Genomic DNA, 26,096 nt, shown 5'->3' with positions numbered 1-26,096 from the left:
CTGTAGTGAGTTCTTCTCCGCCTGTTGTGGTTGTGATACCGGGCCTACGTGCTGCTCCTAATTTACCATGTCGCTGTGGCCTGGGATGGCGGGCCTCCCCTTACGAACTGGCTCACCTTATTGGATTGGCGCTGTAGTTTCCACAGGCTCCTGGCTGCATGACTTGCGACCTCTCTGGTCTTAGGGCCCGATTGCTCCCCACTGTGTGGTCACTCCCTGGATGACATCTGGCTGCTGACTGGCACTCAGTGAGAGTGGGGGGTGATCTGTGTACCGGCCATCTGGTCATCTGGGCTGCTGCTGCTGCTGCTGCCGGGGAGGCTGGACAAGTGTGTCTGGGTTACAGTGGATTTCATTTCTAGAACTGGTGCATATTAGCGGACTGCTCTGGAGGTGGAGAGTCCTGTGGCTGCGCCATTTATTGTAGCGGCCTGGGGCTGTGGATGCCTGTGAAGATATAGCGATGTAGCCGTAGATCTGTGTGGTGGAGCCGTTTGTATCTGTATCCTATAGGCACCAGTGCAAATAAGAGGCTCACTCCACTGTGGAGTGTCTTATACCTGAATGGGTGGTTGTGAGTGGCAACTGCTATTGCTACAAGTGAGCTGGGCACAATGGGAAAAAACGATAAGACACAATCCCGCCTCACATTTGAAATGCGCAAACCAGGGAGATCGAAGACCAAACAAACTTCGGACTCTGAGGCTCCATCAGACGCTGCCCGGACTCTGGAATCTACACTCCTTGCAATGCAGCATAGCCTACAGTCAATTGATGGAAAGATTGATGCATTAAAGTTACATATGGATCATATGGCAGCACAGCTTGACAAGCAGGGCACCAGGTTGGGCGACGTTGAGAAGCGTGTTTCTACGGCTTAAGACGACCTGCACACGGTCTCCAACAAAACCTTGAATATGGAAAAAGTGCTGACAGCTATCCAAGCGAAGAACGAAGAATTGGAGGCAAGATCCAGGAGAAACAACCTGAGAATCACAGGTCTGCCGGAGTCAACCAGTACTGGGAAGATGGAGGTCTACGTGGAGAGGATGCTCAAAGATATTTTTGCTGTGGACAATTTGTTGCATATGCTGATCGTGGAGCGTGCACACCGATCTCTGGAAGTACGCACAATCCCTGGGGCCCGCCGGGAACTATAATTGCGCATCTGCTAAACTACAGAGATCGGAACACTATCCTCAGATTGGCCTGAGAAAAAGGTACAATTAACTATCACAGGAATGTGTTAGCTTTGTTCCCGGATTTTACCACGGCTGTTCAGGCAGCGAGAAAGGAGTTTGTGCAGTCAAAAAATTGCTGTTGGCGGTAGGAATCCTGTATGCTATACTCTATCCTGCATGCCTGAGGATTGGGCAGGAGGGGACTTTCAAGAGTTTCAACAACCCAAAAGCCGCCATGGAACATGCTAAATCTCTGAAAAAGCGTTGCCGTGAAACTGTTAGTGATCCAGATGAGGAGGAACAGTGAGTCTCTAGCTGGGCCTGCAAAACTGTGAATGTATGGTCGCAGCCTGAAGGTCGCCACCGGACTGCTTTGGTGGTCGTTGTGAGGTGGGATGTTCACTGAAGCTGGTCAACACCATGTGAAATATTTTTCCTGTGTGGGCTTCATCCTGGTCACACGATTTGTTGATTATGTGAGCACTGTAAAAAAAAAAAATGGAGATGACCGAAGCCTCATAGGCACTGAACACTGACTGAGCTGTCACGTTGGCAATTTGGACACGTTCGGCCATCTCCCCTAGCACTGGGGGGGCTGTATGGACTCTAGTGATTCCTAATGGGTGTACCCCGACTATTTCTACGGGTTATGTTTTTGTTGTGGGGCTTGTTTGTATTTCACTGGGATGCCTTTAGCAAGTTGGGGGTGCTGAAGTGGGTGAGGGGACCGGGAGGAAGCGGGGCAACTTGGCAGACACTGTGTAGTATAGATGCAGTTTATTTGGTAGCCTCATGGTCCTTTCTAGGATGTATAAAAAGTGGGATCTTGCAAGGTATGATGGTTCAATGCATGTCCAGGTGGTAATATTAAGTTAATAACATGGAATGTACGTGGGCTTAAAACTACAAAAAGATTCGTAATCTGTTAGCATTTCTAGATAGGCAGGATGTGCAGGTTGTGTTTCTTCAGAAGACGCATCTCACTAAACATACGGAACAAAATATGGAGGAGTTGTTGGGCTGTGTTGCAGCATCGTATTCCTCCTATTCTAGAGAAGTGCTGGTTCTAGTCAAGAAAGGTACTCCATTCACTTTAATTAAGTCTGAAGTCGATGAGCAGTGGAGGTTGCTTCTGGGCAAAATGGGAGGCACGTCTGTGCTATTTGTTAATACCTATGGTCATTAGAAAAATGCCGGAGGTGTATCTCCTGCTTCCCTCCCTCTGTAGTAATATGGGGCAGTGACTTAAATGTGTGCCTGGATCCTAGGCTCAACTGCTCTGTGGATGTGGTGGGGCGGGGGAAACAGGCTATTCCTGTGCTGGTTGAGCTGATGGAGGCCTAGGGTCTTATGGACTATGGAGATCCCGAAATCTGGCTAGGAGAGAGGGTACATATGTGTCCACAGTACATGGTTCCTGGTACAGGTTGGACTATTGGTTGGTCTCCAAGGAGGTGTGCCCCTGGACTGTCTCTCGAAAACACTTGGCAAAAACGTTCTCCGATCATTCCCCTGTGCTGTTAGACCTCAGTGTCCCTGTGCGTGTTAGGCTGCCGTTTCAGTGGCGGTTACGGCAATCTTACCTACTAGACCCAGTGTTCAGAGCCACGATTGGAGCTAACTTTTTCACGGAGAGTGAAGGCTCTTTGATAGTGCTGGCACACTTTAGGCGACCTTTAAAGTTACACTTAGAGGGGAATGTATTGGGGCACATGCTTGTGTATTGAAGGCTCTTCGGAATAGAATAAGTGGCCTAGCTGCTAAGATTAGTGCGCTGGAGCGGGACATTGAACAATGTCCTTTGCCCGCTATTCTGGCTCAAATTAGGGAATTGGTAACTCTACACAATCAGATAGCAGACCAGGAGGTACTACACAGGTCTAGGAGATGTAAGGCGTGCTACTATGGAGAGGGTGTTGGACCTAGTCGATCATTGGCCGTTAACGTTCGCTTCCTAAAGGACAGGAACATTTCGTTGAGATGGTGGATGAGGACTCTATTGCTCGTCACTCCATCGCAGAGATTAGTACGGTGTTTATCGACTTTTACACCAATTTATATGGGAACAAGCCGTCGCCTAGCGAGGACGAAGTCTCCAGCTATCTGGATGATATTGCACTAGGGTGGCTCTCTAATGGCCAGCGTGAATATTTGACTCAGCCCTTTAATGTGGAGGATGTCAAAGAAGCTATAATGGCCCTCCCGACCTGTAAGGCGTCGTGTCTAGATAGGCTGCCTAGTGAATTCTACAAGATATATATTGAGGTAATGGCCCGCACTTTCTGGAGGTCTTTGCTGAGGCCTATGAATCTGGTATGCTACCCCCCACCCTTAGGGAAGCTCTGCTTGTCACACTTCTAAAGCCGGACAAAGTTGCAAATAAGTGCGAGTCGTGTAGGCCACTGCCCCTAATAAATATTGACACAAACATTTTGGCAAAATTAATTGCTAATAGACTACAACCCCAGATCCCAAATTTGATCCTCCCTGACCAGTCGGAATTTGTCCCCAAACGACTGACCATACATAACTTAAGGACCATCCTTGCTGTGATGCACCACTTGGACCCCGAGCTCCCAGATGTGGCAGTGCTTTTTGATGCGGCAAAAGCTTTCAATTCATTTCATTGGGGATACAGGTTTGTTGTCCTGCAGAGAATGCGAATGCTGCCGTTCTTCTTAAAATGAGTGCGACTCTTGTAGGCAGGTCCGGTCGACAGGCTGCTCGTTAATGGGTGAGTATCTGATACATTCTTAACATGCAGGGGCACCAGGCAAGGCTGTCCCCTCTCCCCAATGCTCATTTCATTGGTGCTTGAGCCGTTAGCATGTATGAACTGACAAAAGCAATCCTATGCCGCTCTGGGTTTCCGGCAGCGTCCGTTTGCCATTTCGCTTTATGAGGATGATATGATGTTATATGTCCGCGAACCAGCCATGCATCTGGCATCCATACTATACGAGTACGTTCTGTTTGAGAGACACTCTGGGTTAGGAATAAACTGGGCAAAGTCTACTGTCTTCCCACTGACGGACTGCACAGGAGACGGTCCTGGAGTATCCGCACTCCTGGTCAGAGGATCCTGTGAAGTACTTGGGCATCTGGGTGCACAGGGACCCTGGCACGGTGCTCGGAATGAATGATGGACGGGTCATTACCAACATTACAGAACAAGTCTCCCGGTGGACTCGCCTACCACTGTAATCGGCTGGTAGAATTGCTGGACTGAAGAGGACTAGTCTTCCCAAACTTCTCTATTTGTGAATATTCCAATAACACTGAATGTAGCATTTTTCAAAACCTTGCAGTCTTGCCTGCTGGCATTGGTGTGGGCTGGCAAGCATTTTAGATGCAGCTGGAACACTCTGGCGTGCCGTTTGAGCTTGGGGGGTTTGAAGCGCCTGATTTGCGTTTATATTTCCTGTGCGTGAAGGCGCAATTCACACATTATTAGCATTATCCACAGTGATACCTGCCGCATTTGGCGGTGGAGGCGGACACTGCATTTGCAACTCCGTTAGCTGCTATGGTCCTGCATGGAGTCGAAGGTGGCACCAGGAAGGAGCTTAATTCTGTTAGGTGTACTGTCCTGGTGTGGAGGTCCCTTGCTGTTCGTGCAGGGAGGGAATATCTATATGTGCCAGACATGCAGATTGCTGCGCACCGGGGCATTTCTGCGGCACAGGAGCGAGGGGCCTTCAGAGCATACTCTATACCCTGAGTTTCCGCAGGAGCCGAGAGTGCCGAAAGTGCTACAGGTGGTCTTATCCAGGGATGGCGGGGGGGGGGGGGGGGGGGGGGGGGGGGAGTAGTAAAGGATTATATAATGCTGCCCAAAGCAACATGGAACTTGATGACCCCATGTCCTGGGAAAACTGGGAATCTGACTGCCAATTGTAATCTCCATTTTTAAGTACCTGCATCAGATGTATTACACCCATGCGCAACTGTTGAAATTTGAATTGCTGGAGGATGCGAGATGTACTAGATTTGGGCAGGATGGGGTCAATTTTATGCACCTGATGTGGGGTTGTGTTGCCATACACAGCTTTTGGTAGCATGTTGTGAAAGTACTCTCTGACATGACACTGGATCGGACTAAATGTACACCAGAACTATCTCTTCTAGGGCAGCTGAAGAAGGCTGAAGTGGGCTCCTTAGCACCCTGCTTGATGTATCTTGCAGTATAATAAATAACGTTAAAAAAATAATAATTCTGAATCCCTCCAAAACAGAATTCCTTCTTCTCGCTACCTTAAAAACTCTCCTCCTCCTGTTCAGTTATGGATGGACAATCTGAACATACTTAACAACAAACCTACCGTCATTGACAGCGCCAAATCCCTAGGCGTCATCCTGAACAAAAGACTTAACCTACATTCCCATATTAACACCATTGCCAAGAATGCACGCTACCACCTGTGCCTTCTCTTGGGGGTGGGAGGACCGTGGGGGGAGGTGGGGAGGTGGCGTTTGATTCCTGAGCAAGACCTGAAAACTCTGGTCCAATCATTGGTTCTCCCCAGATTGGACTACTGCAAGTCTCTCCTTGATGGCCTCCCCAAAACCCACCTTTCCCCTTTCCATCCTCAATTCAGCAACACATTTCGTCTATGGGGCCTAAGAAAATGATAATGTTACACCTATACTGTTTTCTCTTCGCTGGCTTCCCACTGAACCTAGGTCAATTTATAAGACTGCCTGCATCACCCATAAAGCCATACACACTTCCATCTCTTGGTACCTGGGGAACAAACTCAAAATATCAGGAGGCTCCAGACCTTCAAGCAATGCTTAAAACATACTGCTCAAACCTTCTACTTTCAAAAGGGAAAGATTTATCACACAATCCTTCTCAGGTAATGAAGCTAAAATTTGGAACTCGCTACCTCCAACCCTTCGGACCACCGCCTCTTTCCGGACTTTCAGAACAGGTCTGAAAACTCTTCTCTTCTAAAGACACATCTAGGAGTATCTGTGGGCACCACTACCGTGGGATTGATGTCATGGCTCCTTCGAGTTACGACTGTACCAATGCCCACAACTCCAACTATCATATACTCGGTTATGCTCTTGGGGGAAACAAGACACTTACATCTTATGATAACTCCACTGTTTATGTTATAGTTTGAAGATTTTGTCAGTACCTGGGACTGAGCCCCTGGTGGTGCAGCCTCTCTAAACATTGGGGTCAGAGTTGCTGTAGTTACTAAGACCACAGGAACCTCCTCCCCTTGGTGGGTGGCCAGGTAAGCTCACAGCGGTCCTGAACAGACCCGGCACAGCAAGCCAGAGGGATTCGACCTGTGTGGTGCTCAGGCAATGAACCTGAAAATTCCAGTCAATAGAAATGAAACAACCAGTGATATATTCAAGGGTAGTATCAAAAGAGTATACATCTTTGTACCAAGAAGACAAGGAAATGATCATTAACACTGGTGTTACTGCACCCCAAACTTGCACAGCCCAGATTCAAGCCAAGCTCTTTTCATCAAAGTGGCTTGGTTCATGACCGGTAAAGCGGTTTCCTCGGCACAAAAGAGGTTTTTTCTGGTTGGCTATTGCTGCTTAAATCATTCATAAGCTAAGAGCCCCAAATGCCATACCGTTTACTTTTAATCCAATAAGACCCACTACACTTTTCCATACAAACATGCATATCATTCTTCAGCACACAAAAATACCTACTGACATAACTAACCATGCACAGCTTATAATTATTTGCTACCCTTGCAAACCCACCACAAATCATACAGCAGGGACCAATACATTATTCCTGGAAGACCTTGTTATTAGGTCTACATGAGAGAATATAGTTCAAAATAATGTTTTGAATCACCCGATTCCTGTAGCCTTAGAATCCCAGAAGTACGTTTTTGGATTCTGTTACACATGTTCTCTCCACGGCTAAAAAAAATACTCATCAGTCAGCAGACTTGTGTCGTAGGCCTAGCCCATGCTTTTGCTGCAAGCCTCAACCAAATAAATGTTTCACAAGCCTCAGATTCTAATGGTTAAAAAAATATTTAACTAGTCACCCTTCAAAGTATAGTTGGTAAAGTTACAGACCGGTCGCCAACAATAAGGGCTAGACGGCCAGATGTACGACCGTTTATTGCTGTCGCTGAGGGGCATTTTGCCCTTTTGGGACTGCAAAAAACAGTAGCACAATATACCAACCCTAGTTTGCGAGTCACTAATTAATAGCGACTCGCAAAATAGGGTTAGAGACTCGCTATTAGGAAGGAGCGTTTCAAGGGCGTCGCTTCCTAATAGCGATTCTGAAACGTATGCAATAATGTTTTGCAACCACATTTGCGGTCGCAATATACTTGCAGTTTACACCCTCTCTAAGAGGGTGGTAAACCATTCGGAAATGGGAAGGGGTCCCCAGGGGCCCCTTTCCTCTTTGTTAATGGTTAAGCAAACATTTTTTAAGGACAGGCAATGGTCCAAGGTCCTTAAAAATGAATCAAAAAGTTCCATTTCTTTTTTTTTCATGCAGCCTGTTTTCCTTTAAGGAAAACGGGCTGCATAAAAAAACTGCTTGATTGACAAAGCAGTTGCAGACATGGTGGTCTGCAGGCCACCATCCCTGGAAGTGCCAGCCATTCTCAATGGGGTCGCAAATTGCGACAGCCTCATTAATATGCATGAGGCATGCGATTTGCGATCCCATTGGGAATCGCAAACAGCGTCTTTGACACTGTTGTACATTGATGTTTCGAACTCGCAATTTAATGCATGTTGCGAGTCGCAAACATCAATGGTCGGGCTTCTGACCCACAGTTAGAGTTTATAGTGCAACAATATCCATTTCCCTACACAATGCTCACCTTCTTTCTATTCCCTTGTTTGTGTGAAAAGTACACACAGCGCATCATTTTTTGTTTTGCACTGCAAATAAGCATTTCATTGTATATTTCTATGTTCAATTACCAAACATCAAAACTACGGGCTTTGCCAAATGCTTATTGAAATATGGCATCCCCCACACCCCCTTCAATCTTCAGGATATGCCAAAAGGCTACTTCAGTTTTTGAACTGTTGATTTTATACCAGAGATTGTGCCAAGTATTTTAACAGTCTGAATGACTTAGGATTCAGCAGTCTTAGCTCAGCAGTCTTAGCTCAGATCAAAAGCAATCAGCATATTGTTGCACGTTAGCAGTTAATGGTCAAAATCAAAACATGGCCTTTCTGTGTCTCCTTTTAAACGTTTAGCGCTTAAAACAAATAGTAATGGAGACAGGAGGTCATCTTTCTTTATACCACACTTTAGACAAAATTAACAAGTTGTTCTTTTAAAATCACAGAAGTATTAGGATTAACATTAAAGGCTTTAGTGATATCAATCATAGTATTGGGAAACCAAATCTATAAAAGACTGCCCAAAGGAAGTCCTTTAGGAATGGATGTGAGGCGTTTTCTGTTAAAGCAGAGGGCTTCAAACTTTTTTGCTCCGAGCCCCCCTAAGCAAAATGTTTTGAGGTCGGGCCCCCCTACAAAACTTTAAGGCAATGATTGGTGGAGCGGGTGGGACACGGCTGTGTGCAAGGGACGGGCTTATGAGATGATTTCAGGAATACTTTTTGTATAGCTCATTAACCACACTACGTAAGATACTTATAAAACAGCAAATGCATCAAACAAAAACGTGTGGTCCCAAAAATACTGCTCCCCATTCCTTGGTCTGGAAAAGCACAAATTCAGAATTTAAAATGTAACACCATTGTGAGTGGTTTTCTTTAATAAGAAGACTCGATTTCTACCCAAATGAACACTTTTTGCAATACTAGGATAAGGAAAAACTGGTCAAAAAATATGTAGCTGTAATATATTCCTTGCAGTTTGCATGCAGCTCTTTGGTGACAGTTAATAGCACTCAGCTATATATTAGTATTTTAACTTTTAAACTGCAAGTAACAAAAAGATCTCTGAGAAAAACCATAACCCATTGAGCTATTTATAGTGTATGTACTTTGTGATCTGAATCGGACATGTTCTGTGCAGCAGGCATATTAACCTTCTGCGCTATGATGAGTCAAAAGAAACTTCCACTTCCAGACAAAGCTCTGGTCTCTCCCCAGAAAGAACGTTAATCACTGGAGTTATCCGCGCATTTTTATTGATACTTTGAAAATTGCTGGGGCAAGGAACATGGCATCAGGTGCTTTGAAAATTATTGATGTTTATGCATCATAATAAAAACAGCCAGTTGTTAAAAATACATAAATGTCTTTTGATTTTAGCAACCTTTTTGACCCTGCCAGTACACTTCCTGACCTCCACCCCCATGGCATGCTGATCACTGGTCTCACAAGGGCTCGAAGTAAATGAAGACAGCCTGGAAATGCAGCAAATAAACATCACGCACTTCCAGGCCATCTTCATTTACATGCAGTTACAGAGGCATTCGCGCCCCCATGGGAACCCATTCACGTCCCCCCAGGGGGCCTCGCCCCACAGTTTGAAGACCTCTGTGTTAAAGTATGAGGACATGTCAATAGAAGCCAGAATGGCAGGAAAATTGTGACTTAATGACAAATTAAGATGTAAACGTTGCTGGTCTATGCGTATTCGATTTCCTATCACATGTGTAACTATTAAATACATTTCCAATCTGGTAATCTACATTCATAATTCCAGTACTTTTTCCGTTTACAAACACGAGTGATATTAGCTTCTTGCCAGAATATTGGAAAGTGCCCACCTAGAAGAAGTGAAGTGCTTCAGAATCTGAAGTCACCATTAAAAATATATGCCCAGCTAGCGTTTTAGGGCCTGGAGCTTTACCACCTTTCAGCTGCTGTAAAGCTCGAATGATTATGGGTCTCATACAACAGAGGTATGTTAGACCCAGACTCGTATACCCAGAAGATAGCCTTCCTTTCGGCCTATTATGTCAAAGACCAGTAGCATTCTCAAATGTATTATAAGTTTCTTAATTATTATTTAAGATCTGATTCCAACTTTAATTTGCTCTATTAGGTCTCTTTGTATGCCCTCTACATACAGAAGTAATCTGAGGACTCTTTACCTCTTGCAACAGGCATCAACCCCCATCGACACCACACTCTGGAAGCTTCTTTTCCCCATACTATTCAATGGACTATTAGAACCATTTGCTAACTATTTTTATAGTGATATTTGGGGATTTTAATTCAGACTTTATTCTTGTGCTCCTAATTAATCCAGTACTTGACCACACACCCAAATGATTATTACATAACTGGCAGCAGCAAGACAGGATTTTGACGCAAGGTGATGTCTCCGTAGGTCTCAAGGATTGTAATGAATTCATCATAAAAGGTAGAAGGGAGACCAGGCAAGTTGAGCTATAAAAAAAAGAATGCATCACCAGTTTCACAGAACAAGCAAATATGACATTATTTGGTGGAAATAAATAGTTTACCAAAATGTATTATTATAAGCATGAGTTGCTAAAAATATACTTCGGCACACAGCATTTAATACTTGATGTGATTACGTTCAGGGTACTTTTTACGTATTATATTAGACAGGTAGACATAAATGGAGTTAATCTCCATTTTAAAATCGAGACTTTAGGACAGGGCATAATAGAAGCTCGAGTAAAGGCAGAAAACTGTTGTATTCCAGTAAATCATTTATTTTATGTATTAATAAACCGGACAATGTTTATTGGATGAAAAGAATATTCTTTTATAATAGAGAAAGGGGGATTGCAAATATAAGAGTATGAATAAGTGATTTTCCGAAGCTCTAGCCACATTCTTTAACTAGTTTATTTTTACTGTTTTGGTTATACTTTTAATAGATCCAAATAAATATATAAATTAAAAATACATAAATACCTTACCGCGAGCTGTACTTTTGCAGGATGGTTTCCAAAATGTTCACCAGTTCCTCGGAGTTAATAAACTTTTGGCTGCTGACAGCGTACATTTTCTCATAGAAATCTGCAATTTCCCTTCGGGCTTGGATGAAAAAGCAGAGCTGTTCAGCCAAGTGAGAAAGTAGCTCTTCAAAGTGGGGTGCTGTTCCTCCAACTGCATTACGACCAGTCACCACCACCTTCTTCAGCTCATTGTACAGAGAGGTGTAGATTGTCCGGATTGAATCCTTTCGGCTGAAGAATGACTGACCACCTAAAAATGCAGAGAAACAGGCTTAAGAAACTAAAACAAATCTTAAAGGCAAGCTGGTACCGTATAGACTCTCAAAATGTTGTTTCAAACGTTTTTTTCTTACCGATTTAAGAAGACAGTACAGTAATTTCCACTTGTATTTTCCTGTAAAACATTTTTTGCATTTCCCTACAATATGTTTTAAGAAGTTGAGAAAACCTGTGTAGAATTCTCATAAACAACTCACATTTCCTAATAGAAGTAAGCACATGTCCCTTTGTGTATTAGGGAGGCTATAGTGTATTGTACCAAACACAAAATCCAGGTGACTGTAAAACTCGAACATCAAATCAACATACATACACATTTATAGAGAAGGTTAATAGGGTTAAGTTATTATAAATAAAGTTTACCCTCCAACCCTCCCCACCCTCCAATAAGAATACACATATGTACATGTATATTAATTGAACGCTAGATGGACAGAAAGAAAGAAAATAGGCGCTCTACGCTTCAAGTACAAAAAAAGAGCAATAAAGAGAGGGGCAACAGTTTATGAAAATGTAATGATAAAAATAATAATGAAAAAATCCTATTACATTTTAGAAATTAAAATAAACTTTGCATACTCTATTTTCACTGAAAAAAACAAAGAATTAAAGTGACATAGTTAGGTGTTGAAATGGTTTTACAAAGTAACGTTTATAAACCAAAAAAAGAAGAAATAAATCCTGGATTTCACCAGTTGTATAAACACATATTTAATTACTTCTGTGGTAAAGTGCCTCGTTACCGTCACGTTTGTGGACTGATGCTGCTGGTTTTTGATCTGTCAAATGGGGCACTGCTGTCCAGTCCCCCGTTTATATACTCGGACCCCTAAAATATGGTAAAATTGGCTAACTTCTAATTGCTATACTTAACTTCCAAGTATAGCCATTGAATATGGTGCAGGAAATAAACAAATGGAGTGTAAAAGTTAAGTGTCCCCTATGGACTTTAATACATATTGTGCCATACACTTGGCTGATCTAGGAAATATGGCTTCAGGCCTACCTGTGTAGGCTTAGCCTTTCTTAGCCTTACAGCTATAAATAACCCTTTTTTCACAAGAAAGCCTACTTTGAAACATTAAACAGGTCACCCCGAAGTAGGCCTCGTAGCCCACAAGGTAGGGTGCCTAGTATTTAAACAGGAATTTAATGTTGCATGTATTTGGAGTGACAAGTCCTCCATAAGCTAGTTTCATTGTGAAGTACTTCAACTGCCCAAAGTGTAAAACTAAAGTTCAGAATGAAATCATAACTCTGCTATTTCTGGTTTGAAATAAGCTACTAGAATAATTTGCACACTATTTTTAATGTTTATTAAATATCCAAATTAGTGGTGAAGTTGGATTTTGAATAGGTATTTAAGAAAAGTGCCTTTTATAAAGTTAAGCTTCATCTGTCTGAACCTGTAATAGGTTAATTAACATTAGCCTGTTGCTAGATGACCCTGCAGGTGCTTCCCCTTGTTCAAGTGTAAACTCCTCCCGGGGCAGAAATCATGGCTAAGGAATTTGACAGGAATAACTGGGTGTGAGGTGTGTGACAGACACATCAGCTCAGGAAGGGAAGTTGGGAAGAGTTCAGGAACTTCATTAAACAGAAAGGGATCAAGATACGGCCTGCCCGTTTATAGTTAAGAGTAAAGGCAGTTCTAGAGAAGGGAAGCCTTTTGTTTCCTGAGCTCTGTGGAGCCAGCTTGACACCAGCTCAGCTGGAAGGCGAGCAGGTCACAAAACCAATTTGGTGTAGATTAGGAAGAGGGGAGGCTGCTCATTTCCGTAAACACACCCCAGCTGGCACCCCAGCCACCTCCAAGGGCAGCAAGGTTGCACCATCTTGGATTTTAATTAGAATGGTACAACAGTGTGTGAAAGTTTTGCAGTAGGGCAAACAGGATGTACTGTAAAAGTAGGAATATTTGAACTTGTGAACTTTTTCCTCGTTGGTTAGGGAGTGTCCACGAGACACCCCCCCCCCCGCCTCACTTGATAGTACATCCTATTAAAGGTGGCACCTCACCCACACCTTAAGAGAACACCCTCTAAACTTGAGGATGAACAGACCACTAAACTTGCTGTAGGAGCTATCTGAAGACACTAAGGGCTGGATCGGTTCCCACTTGCACCCATGACTAAGTACCCAGATGGCGTCTGCTGGAGTGAGTCCTGGCCCCCAAATCTGGACAGTGAGGTCCTGGTAGGCTTAGACATGACCAAAAAGGAACTGCTCCAGAAAGTCTGAAAAGAGCACACGTTTGGGATTCTGTTCCTATACAGACTTCATTGGATACAGCCACAAGCTTGCCCTACTGGAGGATTTCAAGCTCCATTAAAAGAAAAAGGCTAACATCTGAAGGTCGTAATCTTGACAAGGCGAAGAATTAGAATTTCTACCAATAAGAGCTTTTATTGCCAAAACCAACTGCTCCAGTGGGACTGAGGTCCAACAGCTATGTCTGATACAGCCTGCAACCTTGCACCACTAGAGGATTTCAGAGTCTACATCAGATGGTAAAATCTTTGACTGGGATGACCCACGTAATGTCTCTCATCCATGCTCAGTTGTGGTCAGTCTGAAACCACGAGCAGGTCCCGGTCAACAGTGACTACTTATTGGTCTCTACTTCTCTTAGCACTTTTGCCCTTAAATCTTTGGTTCCTGTGTCTGGATTGTTATTGTTTAAGTATATTTTTGTTCTTTAAAAATGTCTATTTCTAGAAACTGGTTGTGGGATTGTTATTACTCTAGGTTTTGACACTCTTGTTACCGCTAAATACTGTACACATTTTTTTCTGCTCTGTGCCATAACTATCAGGGGGTTGAGCCTAGGTTCACATTATTGAAACTGTGTATTACTTTATATGTTTTCTGTCCTGTTCCTTATGGTGGACTCAGACCCATCTCAATTAATAAGCAGTTTTTCTTACACCATCTAAATGTATTACATTTCCAGATATTAAAAAAGGTACCACATTAATAAATAATTAAAATTAAATAGTTGTAATAAGAATACTAATAAAGGATGGAGACAATATAGTTGTAAAAACAATATTATACTTACTTACCTAGTGAGGTAGTCTAACATATTCTGTTGCTCTGTCCTCCTCCTACGAGCCCTTGCACCACCCTGCTCCTACATGCGGGCCGCGACTCTGATTTGGCTAATCTGGATCTTGAGCAGCAACAGCGGCTTATGAAGTTCTAGCGCCTAGCAGCCAGGCAGGGTAAGATACCGATACGAAGACGTGGTGCTGGAGACGGGGAGGTAAAGGATTCTTGGACCACTACGCATGGCGGTAGTGCGTCGGTGACAGCAATAAGCTGAGGGCCCCCTGTGCTGCGCGAAGGCAGGCCAGTGTTAGGCCGGCACCGCTTGGTGCCCACTTGTCCACCGCCTCTCGATTGCAACTCACTGAGCTCGAGAATGTGAATACACTCTCCTACCTCCCCCTACTGCCTCCCCTTGCATTCCTTACCGGTTCCGGTCCCCTTGTACTTTTGGCCCCCGTATATTAAAAGAGATTTGCTGCCGCCTTGCTCCAGCCAGTCATCACAGGCAAGACAATTACACACAGCTTTGACCTTAGGCAAGTGGGCTCAGAGGGTGTGCATCAAACACCCCTCGAAGAGGTAGTGAGGAGGGTGAAAGCGACCACACACATCCATACGGGCATTCATATGGGATCCGCATATGGTGCTTTTGAGGAACTCTCACTTGCAGCCAGCACTCCTATCTGCCTAATGAGCCCAGTTGACTGCCCCTTCAGTAGCTTATGGTAAATACAAGGCATACCGCCAAAAAACAAACGATGTGGTGGAAGCAAGACACAACATTATCTTAACAAAGGCACTATATTTCAACACTCTTCGGCATACCACCCCATCAGGGGATCTATTGCCCTCTCCAGGGAATTCCGTGGGAAAACTCTGTGCTATTCTCACTTCAGAACTACACATTATTCACACCTCAGAACTTCACAATTGTACCACCACTATAAAGCAATGATGTCAATATGAAAAAGATCAGACTTCAGAGATGGGAAAGGAAGCACATAAAAGATCGCCTCCCACCAAACAGGCACCTTATGTCAAAGGATTAAGACAAAAAAATTCCTCACAATGCGTCAGCACAGCAACCCTACTCTGACTGTACTCCGCTTCTCATCAGGTCAACCGCGTATTCTCCCACTGCGTCATCATAGCTGCTATTTCTGCCATCTAATAACCACACAGACCCAAGGTTAAATATGGACGCATTCCTAAGTCCAGGATACTCAAACCCATCCAGCAAAATCGGCGCAGCCTCACAGCCCGAGGCAAGGAGAACCTACTATGTCAGAGAAACAGAGTTTACTGATTTAAGCACTAAAGAGCCATGGATTGATCATTCTTCAAATGAGACGGAAATTAATAGATCGTAGGATATATATATATATATATATATATATATATATATATATATATATATATATATATATATATATATATATATATATATATATATATATATATATATATATTTTTTTTTTTTTTTAAAATAAGTTTCAAAAACCTTTATTACATCATCACAGTCTGACACTGCATTTTGCCAACAACCCTTCGGGCCGGCTACGTTTAGTATGATCTATAACCAATATCCTCACTGTACACAGCTTTATCACCCACATCCCGGAGGTCCGGTAGCGTGAAAAGAGAAATTTCAGTATATAGCAAATACAGTGCAGTGCATGGCATTGTTGCAACAAAGGTCCCCGAAGTTTAACGTAGTCAACCTATAACCCCAACATGAGCAGCATTAGAGGTGGGGGAGGGGGACCTCCCAGTCACATTTGAATATAGCAGTAATTCGTATACGATACAACCATCAATTTCTATGGATCTTAAAAGGCCCATCCGGCAGGCATCAGCATAAAGGCAATTCACTCCCAGACCCAATTCACAACAGGAGAAGTCTAATACAATAAAAAAACAACGTACAAAAGGGGGAAAATGTACAAGACCGCTCCCACGTGTTTCTAGTGGTCAATCTTGCAGAGTCATCCGTCACCACCAGGCACAGGCAATCATGCCTGGTTATTTTTCGGAGAGCCATCTCCACCCCATCTCGGGGCATATATGGCCCAATCTATGCAGTGTTTAGCTACTCCTCTTGTCCGGTCGCATCCCCACGGGCATCCACCTGGCTCCCATCAGTTGACCCTGCGGTGGTGGCTAGAAAGTATTCTCTAAGTGGTACCCATATATCTTTAGTCTTATTATTCACAGGTTGAGTGTCTGCATATGTTATGTACTGATCTTGACAATAAATCAAATCTTCCAACCAAACCTTAAATTTCGGGGCTCTACCTCTACCCCACCTGCATGCAACTCTTCGTTTCGCCAATAAGAATGCTACATCTATGAATTTCCTCACTGATCTTGGTATTTGCATAGTATATCCTAACAGCATTGTGAGTGGATCTTTAGTAATTGTCTCTTTAACCATCTCTTGTAGCGACCCATGTACCTTTGTCCTGTAGTCAAATATAGCTGGGCATTCCCATGCAACATGCAAGAAGCCTGCCACTTCCGCCCTACACCGTTCACATCTAGCATCAGAGAGTCCAAACCTCATCTTTTTCTCTGGCGTATAATACATCCTCTGTAATAACTTATAATGTATAATTTTTAGTCTTGAGCTCGGCGAAACATTAGCTATAAGGCCACAGCAATACCTCCACTGCGCCTCCGTTATGTCCTTGCCAATATCTGTACTCCAGTGTTGACGTGCCCTATTCTCCCCACTATCGCATTGTCTGCGTATATTTTGGTAAAGATGCGACACCAGATGCCGACCATCCGCCGATACCAGCATGGCCTGTAGTGGGATCACCACCTCAGGTTTATCCGGGAATCGTGGTAAGATACTTCGCAGTCCCTGCCTTAACCTAATGTAGTAAAATAGTTCGAACGGTGTAGCTGAATGCCCCTGAAATATTTGATCGCGCGTTTTAAACTTCCCGTCTGCGAACAGCTGTCCCCAAGTATGGAGCTGTAGCTTATGACACAGCGTCTGAAATCCCCCTTACTGCAGAAGACATAGTCCCGGATGGTACACAAGAGGCTTATTTGGTGCATATAGGAACTAATCTGACAATATATTAAGAATTCTATTCCAGGCGTCCAACGTACATGTCACCGTAGTGGCTGGTGTTTCTAGAACCCTGACTGGACCAAATATAACACCTCTAGGTGGGAGAGGTCGAGCAATCCAGTCCTCTACAGCCAACTGTGGCATGAACGGTGTGGGATCAAACCAGTGATACGCATATTGTGCTTGAGCATTATTGAAATGTGCTTTTATGGATGTTACTATGAACATTCGAATAAAGTTCTTTTGACTTTGACACTTAGATAGTATATTAGAAAATCAGGGACATCATATCCCCCATTTACATAAGGTTCCATGCCACTCGCGGCTGTTTGCCTCCCCAAAATAATCTCAGCAATTCCGACCGCAATGTTTTTAAAAAAAGGGACCTGGATAATATGGGATATTCTGAAAGAAATATAAAAAGCGAGGGAGAACCACCATCTTGATGAGCGAGGCTCTCGCGGCCATGGACAGAGGCAGTGATATCCACCGCGTAACATCATCTCTGAGTTTGGTAACGGCCGTGCCATAATTTAGTCGTATCGTATCATCTTTTACAAGTGAGACCTGGATACCCAAGTATCGAAGGTCAGAATCACACCAGTCCAGCGGGTAATCCAGAGAAAAACGGGAAACAGCAGGAGTTAAGGGAAAAACTTGGGATTTAGCCCAAATAATCTGTATGCCAGATAGTCGACCAAACACCAAAAACTCTCTCAGCAGTGCATTAAGGTTGTTCTGCGGATCCACTACATATAACGTTAGGTCATCAGCATATAGCAATATATCTATTTGTCTTTGAAAACATTTAAAGGCGCTCTGCTTGTGCAGTTGTCTGATACGACAGGCCAGGGGTTCTATTGCTATGGCGAAAAGCAATGGTGACAATGGGCACCCCTGCCTGGTGCCCCTAGACAACAAAATTGATTCCGACAACGCACCAGTAATCAGCACTTTCGCTTCCGGATCTGTATATAGGAGCCGTATCCAGGCAATAAATATTTTCGGGAACCCCATTCTGGCTAAAACTTCAAATAGGTAGCCCCACTCAACTGAATCGAATGCTTTTGTAGCATCAAGAAATATAGCCGCCACAAGTAGTTCAGGCGCCATTGTTTGGATCAGTGAAAAGAGAGTACGGAGATTATGGCTAGTGGACCTGCCTGGAACAAACCCCGCCTGATCCGGAAGTACTATCATCGTCATAAGCAATGACAGTCGTGTCTCTAGGACTTTCGCCAATATCTTAGCGTCGCAATTTATAAGGGAGAGCGGTCTATACGAATCACACTCCATGGACTCTTTTCCGGGCTTTAAAAGAGATGTAATCACCACTTCCCTCATTGATTTAGGCAGTATACCCACCACTAGTGATCCTTCAAAAATTTCCTTTAGCACCGGGGCCATTATATCTACATAGCATTTATAAAATTCAGCTGGTAGACCATCCAAGCCCGTCGCTTTACCATTATTAAGGAACATAATAGCGTCACCCGCCAGCTCTTTGCGTGGTTTATAATCTTTCATAATGTGCTGTAAACCTAGCTAATATACCCTTCGTATCTTGACACAAACCCCCCTCCTGCGTGTGTATCTCAAGTGTGTGTGTGTTACCTCTTGAATGTCTGGTGAGTTCTGTCAGCACTCGACCGGGCCTTTCCCCTTCACAATAACGCCTCGCTAGCCAGTGTTTACCCCTGAACTTGGCTTCTCTGGACGCCTCCTCCTCATATTGCGTGAGCTTGACTCTAAAGTCCTTGTGTATAGGCCCCATCGGTTCCCCAGTCATCTTTACCTCCAATTCCCTCAGTTCCTGTTCCAGTTCCGTAATCGTTCTTTTAATGTCCCACAATACCCCAAAGCTCTTTGATATACAGTACCCCCTAATCGTCACCTTAAAGGCTTCCCAGATAGTGTCAACACTTTAAACTGAACCCCTGTTTCGAGGGAAGTAGTCTTTGATCTCCTCTCCCAACTCTGCTTTGAAGACTGCATCCAAAAGCATTGTAGGTTGCATGCGCCATATGTGCCTCGTCTTATCATACCCAGGAATAGCAATTTGAACTAATATCGGACAGTGGTCTGAATATGTTCTAGGCAAGTGGGCAACCTTACCCAGGTCAAGTGCCAGCCCGCGAGACATTAGGCAATAGTCTAGTCTAGTCCAGGTATCAGCATGCGTCATAAAATGGGTTCCTTCACGCAGCCCAGCATGCACAAACCTCCAGCTGTCTATCAAGGCTCCCTCTCTAATTATACCTTGTAATGCATCCCTAGCATGTTTATTATATTGATGACACCCATCAGATCTATCCAGACCCGGAACCATGGCAACATTAAAATCTCCTCCCCAGATAATGTGCATTGATTCTGTGCTCAGTATCTTTCCCCACAGATTCATGAAGAATTCTGGTGTATCCACTTTAGGTACATAGCAATTTACTATTGTGACCGTTTCAGTCCCAAGTCTGCCCCATAGCAATATATATCTCACTTCTAAGTCAAGCATCTCCCCTAGCTTCGCAAATTGCAATGATTTTTTGATTAGCACTGCCGTACCTCTGGCATACACAGACTAGGATGAGAAGCTTCTCACATTTGCCCACTTGCATGCATACGTGGTGTTAGAGCGGGGGCGTAGATGCGTTTCTTGTAACAATGCAATTTGCACATGATGTCTGTCCAGATATGCAAATATCTTCCTACCTTTCCTGGCGTCATTTAACCCACGGACATTCCAAGACATAACTGTTATTTTAGGTTTTCGTTCCATGCACGCCATTACCATATCATGTCAGCTAATCTGCCTTCAGAATGTCCACCCCTGGTTCTTCCTCCATTCCAACTCACATTGCTCTGCTTGCCAAGCTTAGGACTATGAACAGTAGTTATACTTGTGGATACGCAACAAAATTTATCTGCTTTTCTCAAGCTAATCATCTTCCTAGGAAATTCTCCCCCGTCCCGCTGACCTCCATCTGGCTGCTGTATTTCCCTTGCGTCAAATGTCTCCCCCCCCCATAACCCCAACTGCCCAGTCCTGCAGGGTCACCAACTCAAAACAGCTTATCCCCCCTCCCATCCCCTGTGGCCACCCCAACTTGCCATATATTCCAGCCCTTCCATCAGTCACGCAACCTGTAGCTTCCATTCCAATCTTAAGCCACCATAGTATCGTGAGACATGTCTTGTCATACATCATTAATGCAAAAACTCCCATTTCCTTTGGCTCAAGAACCAGCATCCTGTCTCTATCCCAATCAATCACTATCACAAATTCCTGTTCCTCCTTTGTAAGCAACAACCCCAACAACCCTTCTTGCCCTAGATGTATACTACTCTGCTCACATCCTAGCCTACTACTATTATGCAGTTGCTGTGTACAAACATAGGTCTGCCTCCCACCCACCTCCCACTGAAGCAACCCCAACTTGCCAGAATCCCTGTCCCTCCCGCCTCCCCCAACAAAAATTAAACACCCCAACATTTGCAATGTAGTCAACATGTCCAACGGGGTACACCCTATGGGGTTCATCTAGGGTATGCACATAGCCACCCCCTACACCTTGCCCTTCGTCCTATTTGGCCTCAGGTGGGCATTAAGAAGGAAAAGGGGGTGGTGCCTGGTATTCATTACCACCAATAGTCCAATACCCGTCCATGGTACACTCTGACAGCAGCAGTGTCTTTGCACAGGCGAAGTCCTCCTGTAGGCCCCCATGACAGGGGCAGTAGGCCAACAATGCACATCCGCAATCAGTTCTCCAGTCTATTTGTCCCCATTCAGGGATTGTGCATCTTCCTGCTATTCTCCGTCATTATTATTCTAGCACGTGCCTGTCGTACAGTTTTCAAGAAATAGTCTACTTGTTGCGGGTTTGTGAAGAAATGCTGCTTTGCTTGGTGGGTCACTCTTAATTTAGCTGGGTACAGCAAAGCTTAGTCAATTTGGAGCGATCGAAGTTTCCTCTTGACATCAAGGAACTTACGCCGCTGTTCCTGCACTATAGGCGTGAAGTCTGGGTAAACGGAAAAATTGACACCATCACAAGAGAGATTTTGGTTGGTGCGTGCTGCCCTTAACGCTGTATCACGGTCCCTTTAATTTAACAGCCGGGCAATGATAGGCCTTGGTGGTGCTCCAGGCTTAAGTCGTGGGACAAGCGAGCGGTGCGCTCTTTCAACGATGAATTGTTTAGAAAACGCATCTGGACCGACTGCAGCAAGAAGTATCTTCTCCACGTATTCCTCCATGCGTCCTGTATTGGTGGATTCCGGCACGCCTATGACGCGGATGTCGTTTCTCCGGCTGCGCGCTTTCAACTCCTCATTCTTTGCAGCTATAATTCTTAGTACGTTGTGCATTCTGGTGAGTTGTGTGGTATGCGAGGCAGTGGAGTTGTCATTATCAGATATTCGCCTTTCCACCCCTGTGATGCGCTCCTCGTGGACGGCCATCTTCTGTGCAATGGCGTCCATCCTTGATGAGATCCGGTCGACCTTATCCAATATTGTGGCAAATTCTTGCCGCATCTCCTGCATCAGTTGCTGTATGTCCGATGTTGAGGAGCCAGAGGTCCCACCAGTGGACGCCGGGCTTTGGGATCCCCCATTGTCTGGCACAGTTCGTGGCCCTCTTTTGGGGGCAGTAGATTCGAATGATAGCTTAGATTGCCGGTTCTCTGGCTTCCCCATAGCGAGACTCTTGTAGGGACTTGTAGCGGCTGGCGAGAGTACTTTCACGTTCTTCCCAAAGAGGGATGGAGTTCGTACCTATCCGCACAATGCAGTGCAACTGGGTGACCTCACCTTCAATGCTATGAGAAATCTGAGCTGATTTTACCCGACTCGGTGCGCTGGCGGGAAAGGAGGTTCAGCCCCCCTCGTCTAGTGGTGTCGTTTCAGTTACACACATCCACGTGGCATTTACTTCAATATCATTGGGTGGACATGCCCAGAAAGGCAGCAACGTCTCTGTGATCAATGAATTATTCCAACTAAACACCCTTTCTCAAGTCAGTAAGTGGGGAATGTCAGGCGATCCCTTCCTGCGCAATATGTCAGTTCTTAGGCATAATCCGGTCGCCGGCGCTGCACAGTATCCCCCCCTCCTCTACCACACCAGTATGAAAGTTCGTGTAGACGCTCTATCCAATTCCTATGAGCCGCACTACAGTCGTGTATTTTCCTTGTGAAACAGTCAGGGGCACCCTCAGGGGGTATATCCCGTTTTCAGCCGTTATTACACCAGGGCATGCCAACACACAGCCTGTAGTTCTCGTAGTTTTGCCGCTCTAGTCGGTGTGGCCGTGCAACATCCTCGTAGCCACTCCCATAAGCCGCCCAGCACAAAAATTTCCGGCCCAGTCAGCAATGCGCCACTCACCAGCAGCGTCCAGGTCTCGTCTCAAGTATGTACATAGGCCGTATAAACGCGCCAAGGCAGCACAGCCGGAGAGCTGCGTCTCACTCTGAGCCGCTCCCGTCACCGTCAAAAGCACTTCCAACACCTGTTACTTGCGCGGAGATGGGAGGGAGCCGCCATCAGGACCCGTGTTCCACCGAACGTGGATCGTCTCCCAATGTGTCGTCCTGCCCCTGCAGTGTGCTGCCGCTCACAGTCCCGCTCCACAGGCGCCCCTCTCACCGCAGATTGACGATGCCCAGTCCTGCACAGTGCAGTCGTCTGCTATATAGGAGCCACGTCGGGGTCCTTCACCCAATGTCGGTAGCTGGCTGCAATGTGTCTGTTTCCTGCCGTGCGGCTCACCCAGCAGCGGCGATCAGAGAGCGCTCCACTGGCCTGTAGTCTCTTCGGGGGCCTGCGCGCCGCGGCGTGATCTTCCGGTCCCCAGCCCACTCGCCGGTAAAATCTCCACTGCCTCTAACTTAGTCGTGGGACGTCGTGGAGCACCCAAACTTTCACGAGTGTACCAAATAGTAATCTTCACATTTGCGTGTCGTTTCCGTCGGGCGAGGAATTGGTTTAAACGGATAAAAGAAGGATTATTGTACCAGGCTGCAGGAGCCTCACATCAGTGCGGCCATTCTGCGTGTGCGCCCTCTAGCGCCCCTTAGATAGATCGTAGGATATAAAAAAGATTCTTCTAATTGGTACGAGCTTACGCAGCACTAAATGGAATGATCTCAGCCTTCACCAGGCAAAGCCTGATTTAGGAAAAGCAGTTAACAGACACACTGACCTTGAGCTCTCACGTAAAAAGGATAGATGGAAAACTCCAGGGCCTGAATGCATTAATAAGTAAAGCCCAGGCAACTGTATCCTCTTCATAACCAATAATATGTTTGAACTGGTTCCAAGAAATCACATCTAAAGTGGAAAAAGTCCCTGCCATCTTGAGGTCGAGAAGTAACATTCTTAAAGCAATGAAGCCTACTTTGGCACTTAATCAGTCGTATAGCTACTAGAGTAAAAACAACAGCACTCAAACCAATATAGTCATTACCATGATTGATGTGCTTAGCAAGCCTTCAGAGGCACTCATCCATGCGGCCAGGAATTTAGCAGCAGGAAAAGAAGGCCCATTTTGGCACACCAACTGGAGAACAAAAAAAAGCCACAACCTTGCTCTCCCTTGCTCCAGATGCACATCAATACAGATACTTGTTCTGATAATGTGCAATCCAGCAACAATTTCTTAGCAATTTGAGTCCCCTCATGTACAACAAACAAAGAAGCAGAGCAAGCCTTTTTTGGAGGATGCAGAGTCAATCCTAAATCTCAGTTCTTCGCAATCAATTTTTAGCTCTGGTCCCAACATTAAATAATAATATAATAGATGCATTTAGAGAGCATAGTTACACTCGACCAGTGTGTCCCCGCGCTGCAGTGCAGAAAAACTGCCACAACCCCTACCCAGACTGGCCCGGCCTGCCTATCATGTAGGGAAAAGATACGTTTTCAGCTTTTTCCGGAAGATAGCTTCCGAGCCCTCCAACCATAGGCTCACAGGGAGCTTGTTCCAATGCCGGGATGCCAAAAAGCGGAATGAGCGGCCGCCCACCCTTGCTCTCTTAATGGCAAGGGCGCACAGCTTGCCCGTCCTCACCGATCTCAGTTGGCGTGTTGGAGAGTAGAGCCTCAATAAATCAGACAGAGCATCGGGGTGGATCCCAGAGACTGGGGCCACCATGCCGATGACCACACCGAGAGGGCTCTTCCCATCACAAGCACCTCGGTCTTACTACCATTCAATTTCAGGCAGTTATTCGCCATCCATGATGCAAGATCTTGCATGCAAGCAACAAAGCTGGCGGCTGCCGTCTCTTGTGGTTGTGTCAGGGAGACCACCAGTGGCATTTCATCTGCATAGGACACAACCCTGATCCCAAAACCATCTGCAATCTCCGCTAACTGTGTAACAAAGAGATAAAACAGAGTCGGGCTCAGGGTTGATCCTTGCGGTACTCCCAGTTTCAACTTGATGGCCCTGGAGTAGTGAGAGCCCTGCCTCACGTGAGAGCTGCGTTCGGACAGAAAGGATTTCATCCAGTTCAGTGCCCTCCCTGCTACCCCTCCTTTCCTCAGACACTGCAGCATGGTATGGTGAGCCACAGTGTCGAAGGCGGCACTTAAATCCAACAGGATTAAGGCGCCGCCTGTTTCCGTCCACGTATTTCATGATTATTTCCGTTGCGAGTAACAGGGCTGATTCCGTCGAGTGGTGTGCCCGAAACCCAGACTGCGTTGGATGCAATAGATTGAATATTGAAACATATTTGATGTAGGGGGACTAGCCCAAAGACAGACATTTACTTGGGCTAGGAAATGCTGCTGCTTCTGCCCTTACCTGAAGGAATCACTGGCCCACGAATTGTGCTCCTGCCCCGGAATTGCAAGGTAAAGGCAATTTGGACTCAAGCCATTATTTTGCGCACTGAACACTTGCTCATGTCAGGATGCAATTGATCGCTGTTTTCAGGGCAGGAACTGTAGGCTTATAGCGCATTTTGTGAAATGTATGTACACGGAGGCCATAATAAGTACTTTACTATCGAACCAGGTAATCACTGGCACATAGCATATCTTGGGCTTCTGATAAAACATATTTAGTCATATCCTCATGCTAATGTTTTTAGAACCTGCATCTAAGTTTACAACTCCCGACTTATGCTTGGCGTATCTGAAATGTCTGTTTAATATGCTCGGCCATCTCTATGTGCTTTAAAGATATGATCAATCAGCTATCAAATGAAGATATTTATTATAATATTTATTATTATTAACGGGACGTTGTAGGGATGGCAATGTAGTGATATGTAAATGTAAAGATGTACAGTATATAGATTAATTTATTTGTATTTTTTGTAAAGTGCCGCAAGCCACCTCTAGAAAGTCTCAGATCGCTTAATGAAGGGATACAAGGAAGATGAAAACAGGGCCACTCCAGATGAATATGACACTCAAAAGAGCAAACGAGAGTAATAGCCCAACTCCTTGAAGGCTGATCAGCAATACTTTAGCCTTGAGAGCGCAAAGTCATAGAGTTTCTCTTAAGAGGTGGCACCTAACTGGTCTTAGGCATCCAATTATGATTTAGCGTCATACACGTGATTCTACAATTGCAGCTAAGAATGATAGTGCTCAGAAGGTACAATTAAG

The 26,096-nt window shown here is 45.0% G+C and overlaps 1 protein-coding gene across 1 annotated transcript in view; it reads right to left on the bottom strand.

Moving 5' to 3' along the window:
- Window positions 1-26,096, bottom strand: part of KICS2 (KICSTOR subunit 2) — a 63,087-nt gene that overhangs the window by 11,317 nt on the left and 25,674 nt on the right. Inside the window, exon 2 of the mRNA XM_086919055.1 lies at window positions 11,023-11,311. Within this exon, the coding sequence (XP_086775181.1) occupies window positions 11,023-11,311 (289 nt within the window). The remainder of the gene's footprint in view (window positions 1-11,022; window positions 11,312-26,096) is intronic.

This window comes from Lissotriton vulgaris, chromosome 1_1, assembly GCF_964263255.1.
Source record: "Lissotriton vulgaris chromosome 1_1, aLisVul1.2, whole genome shotgun sequence".
NCBI classification, from domain to species: Eukaryota; Metazoa; Chordata; class Amphibia; order Caudata; family Salamandridae; genus Lissotriton; species Lissotriton vulgaris.
This window is presented reverse-complemented; position numbering and strand designations above follow the sequence as displayed.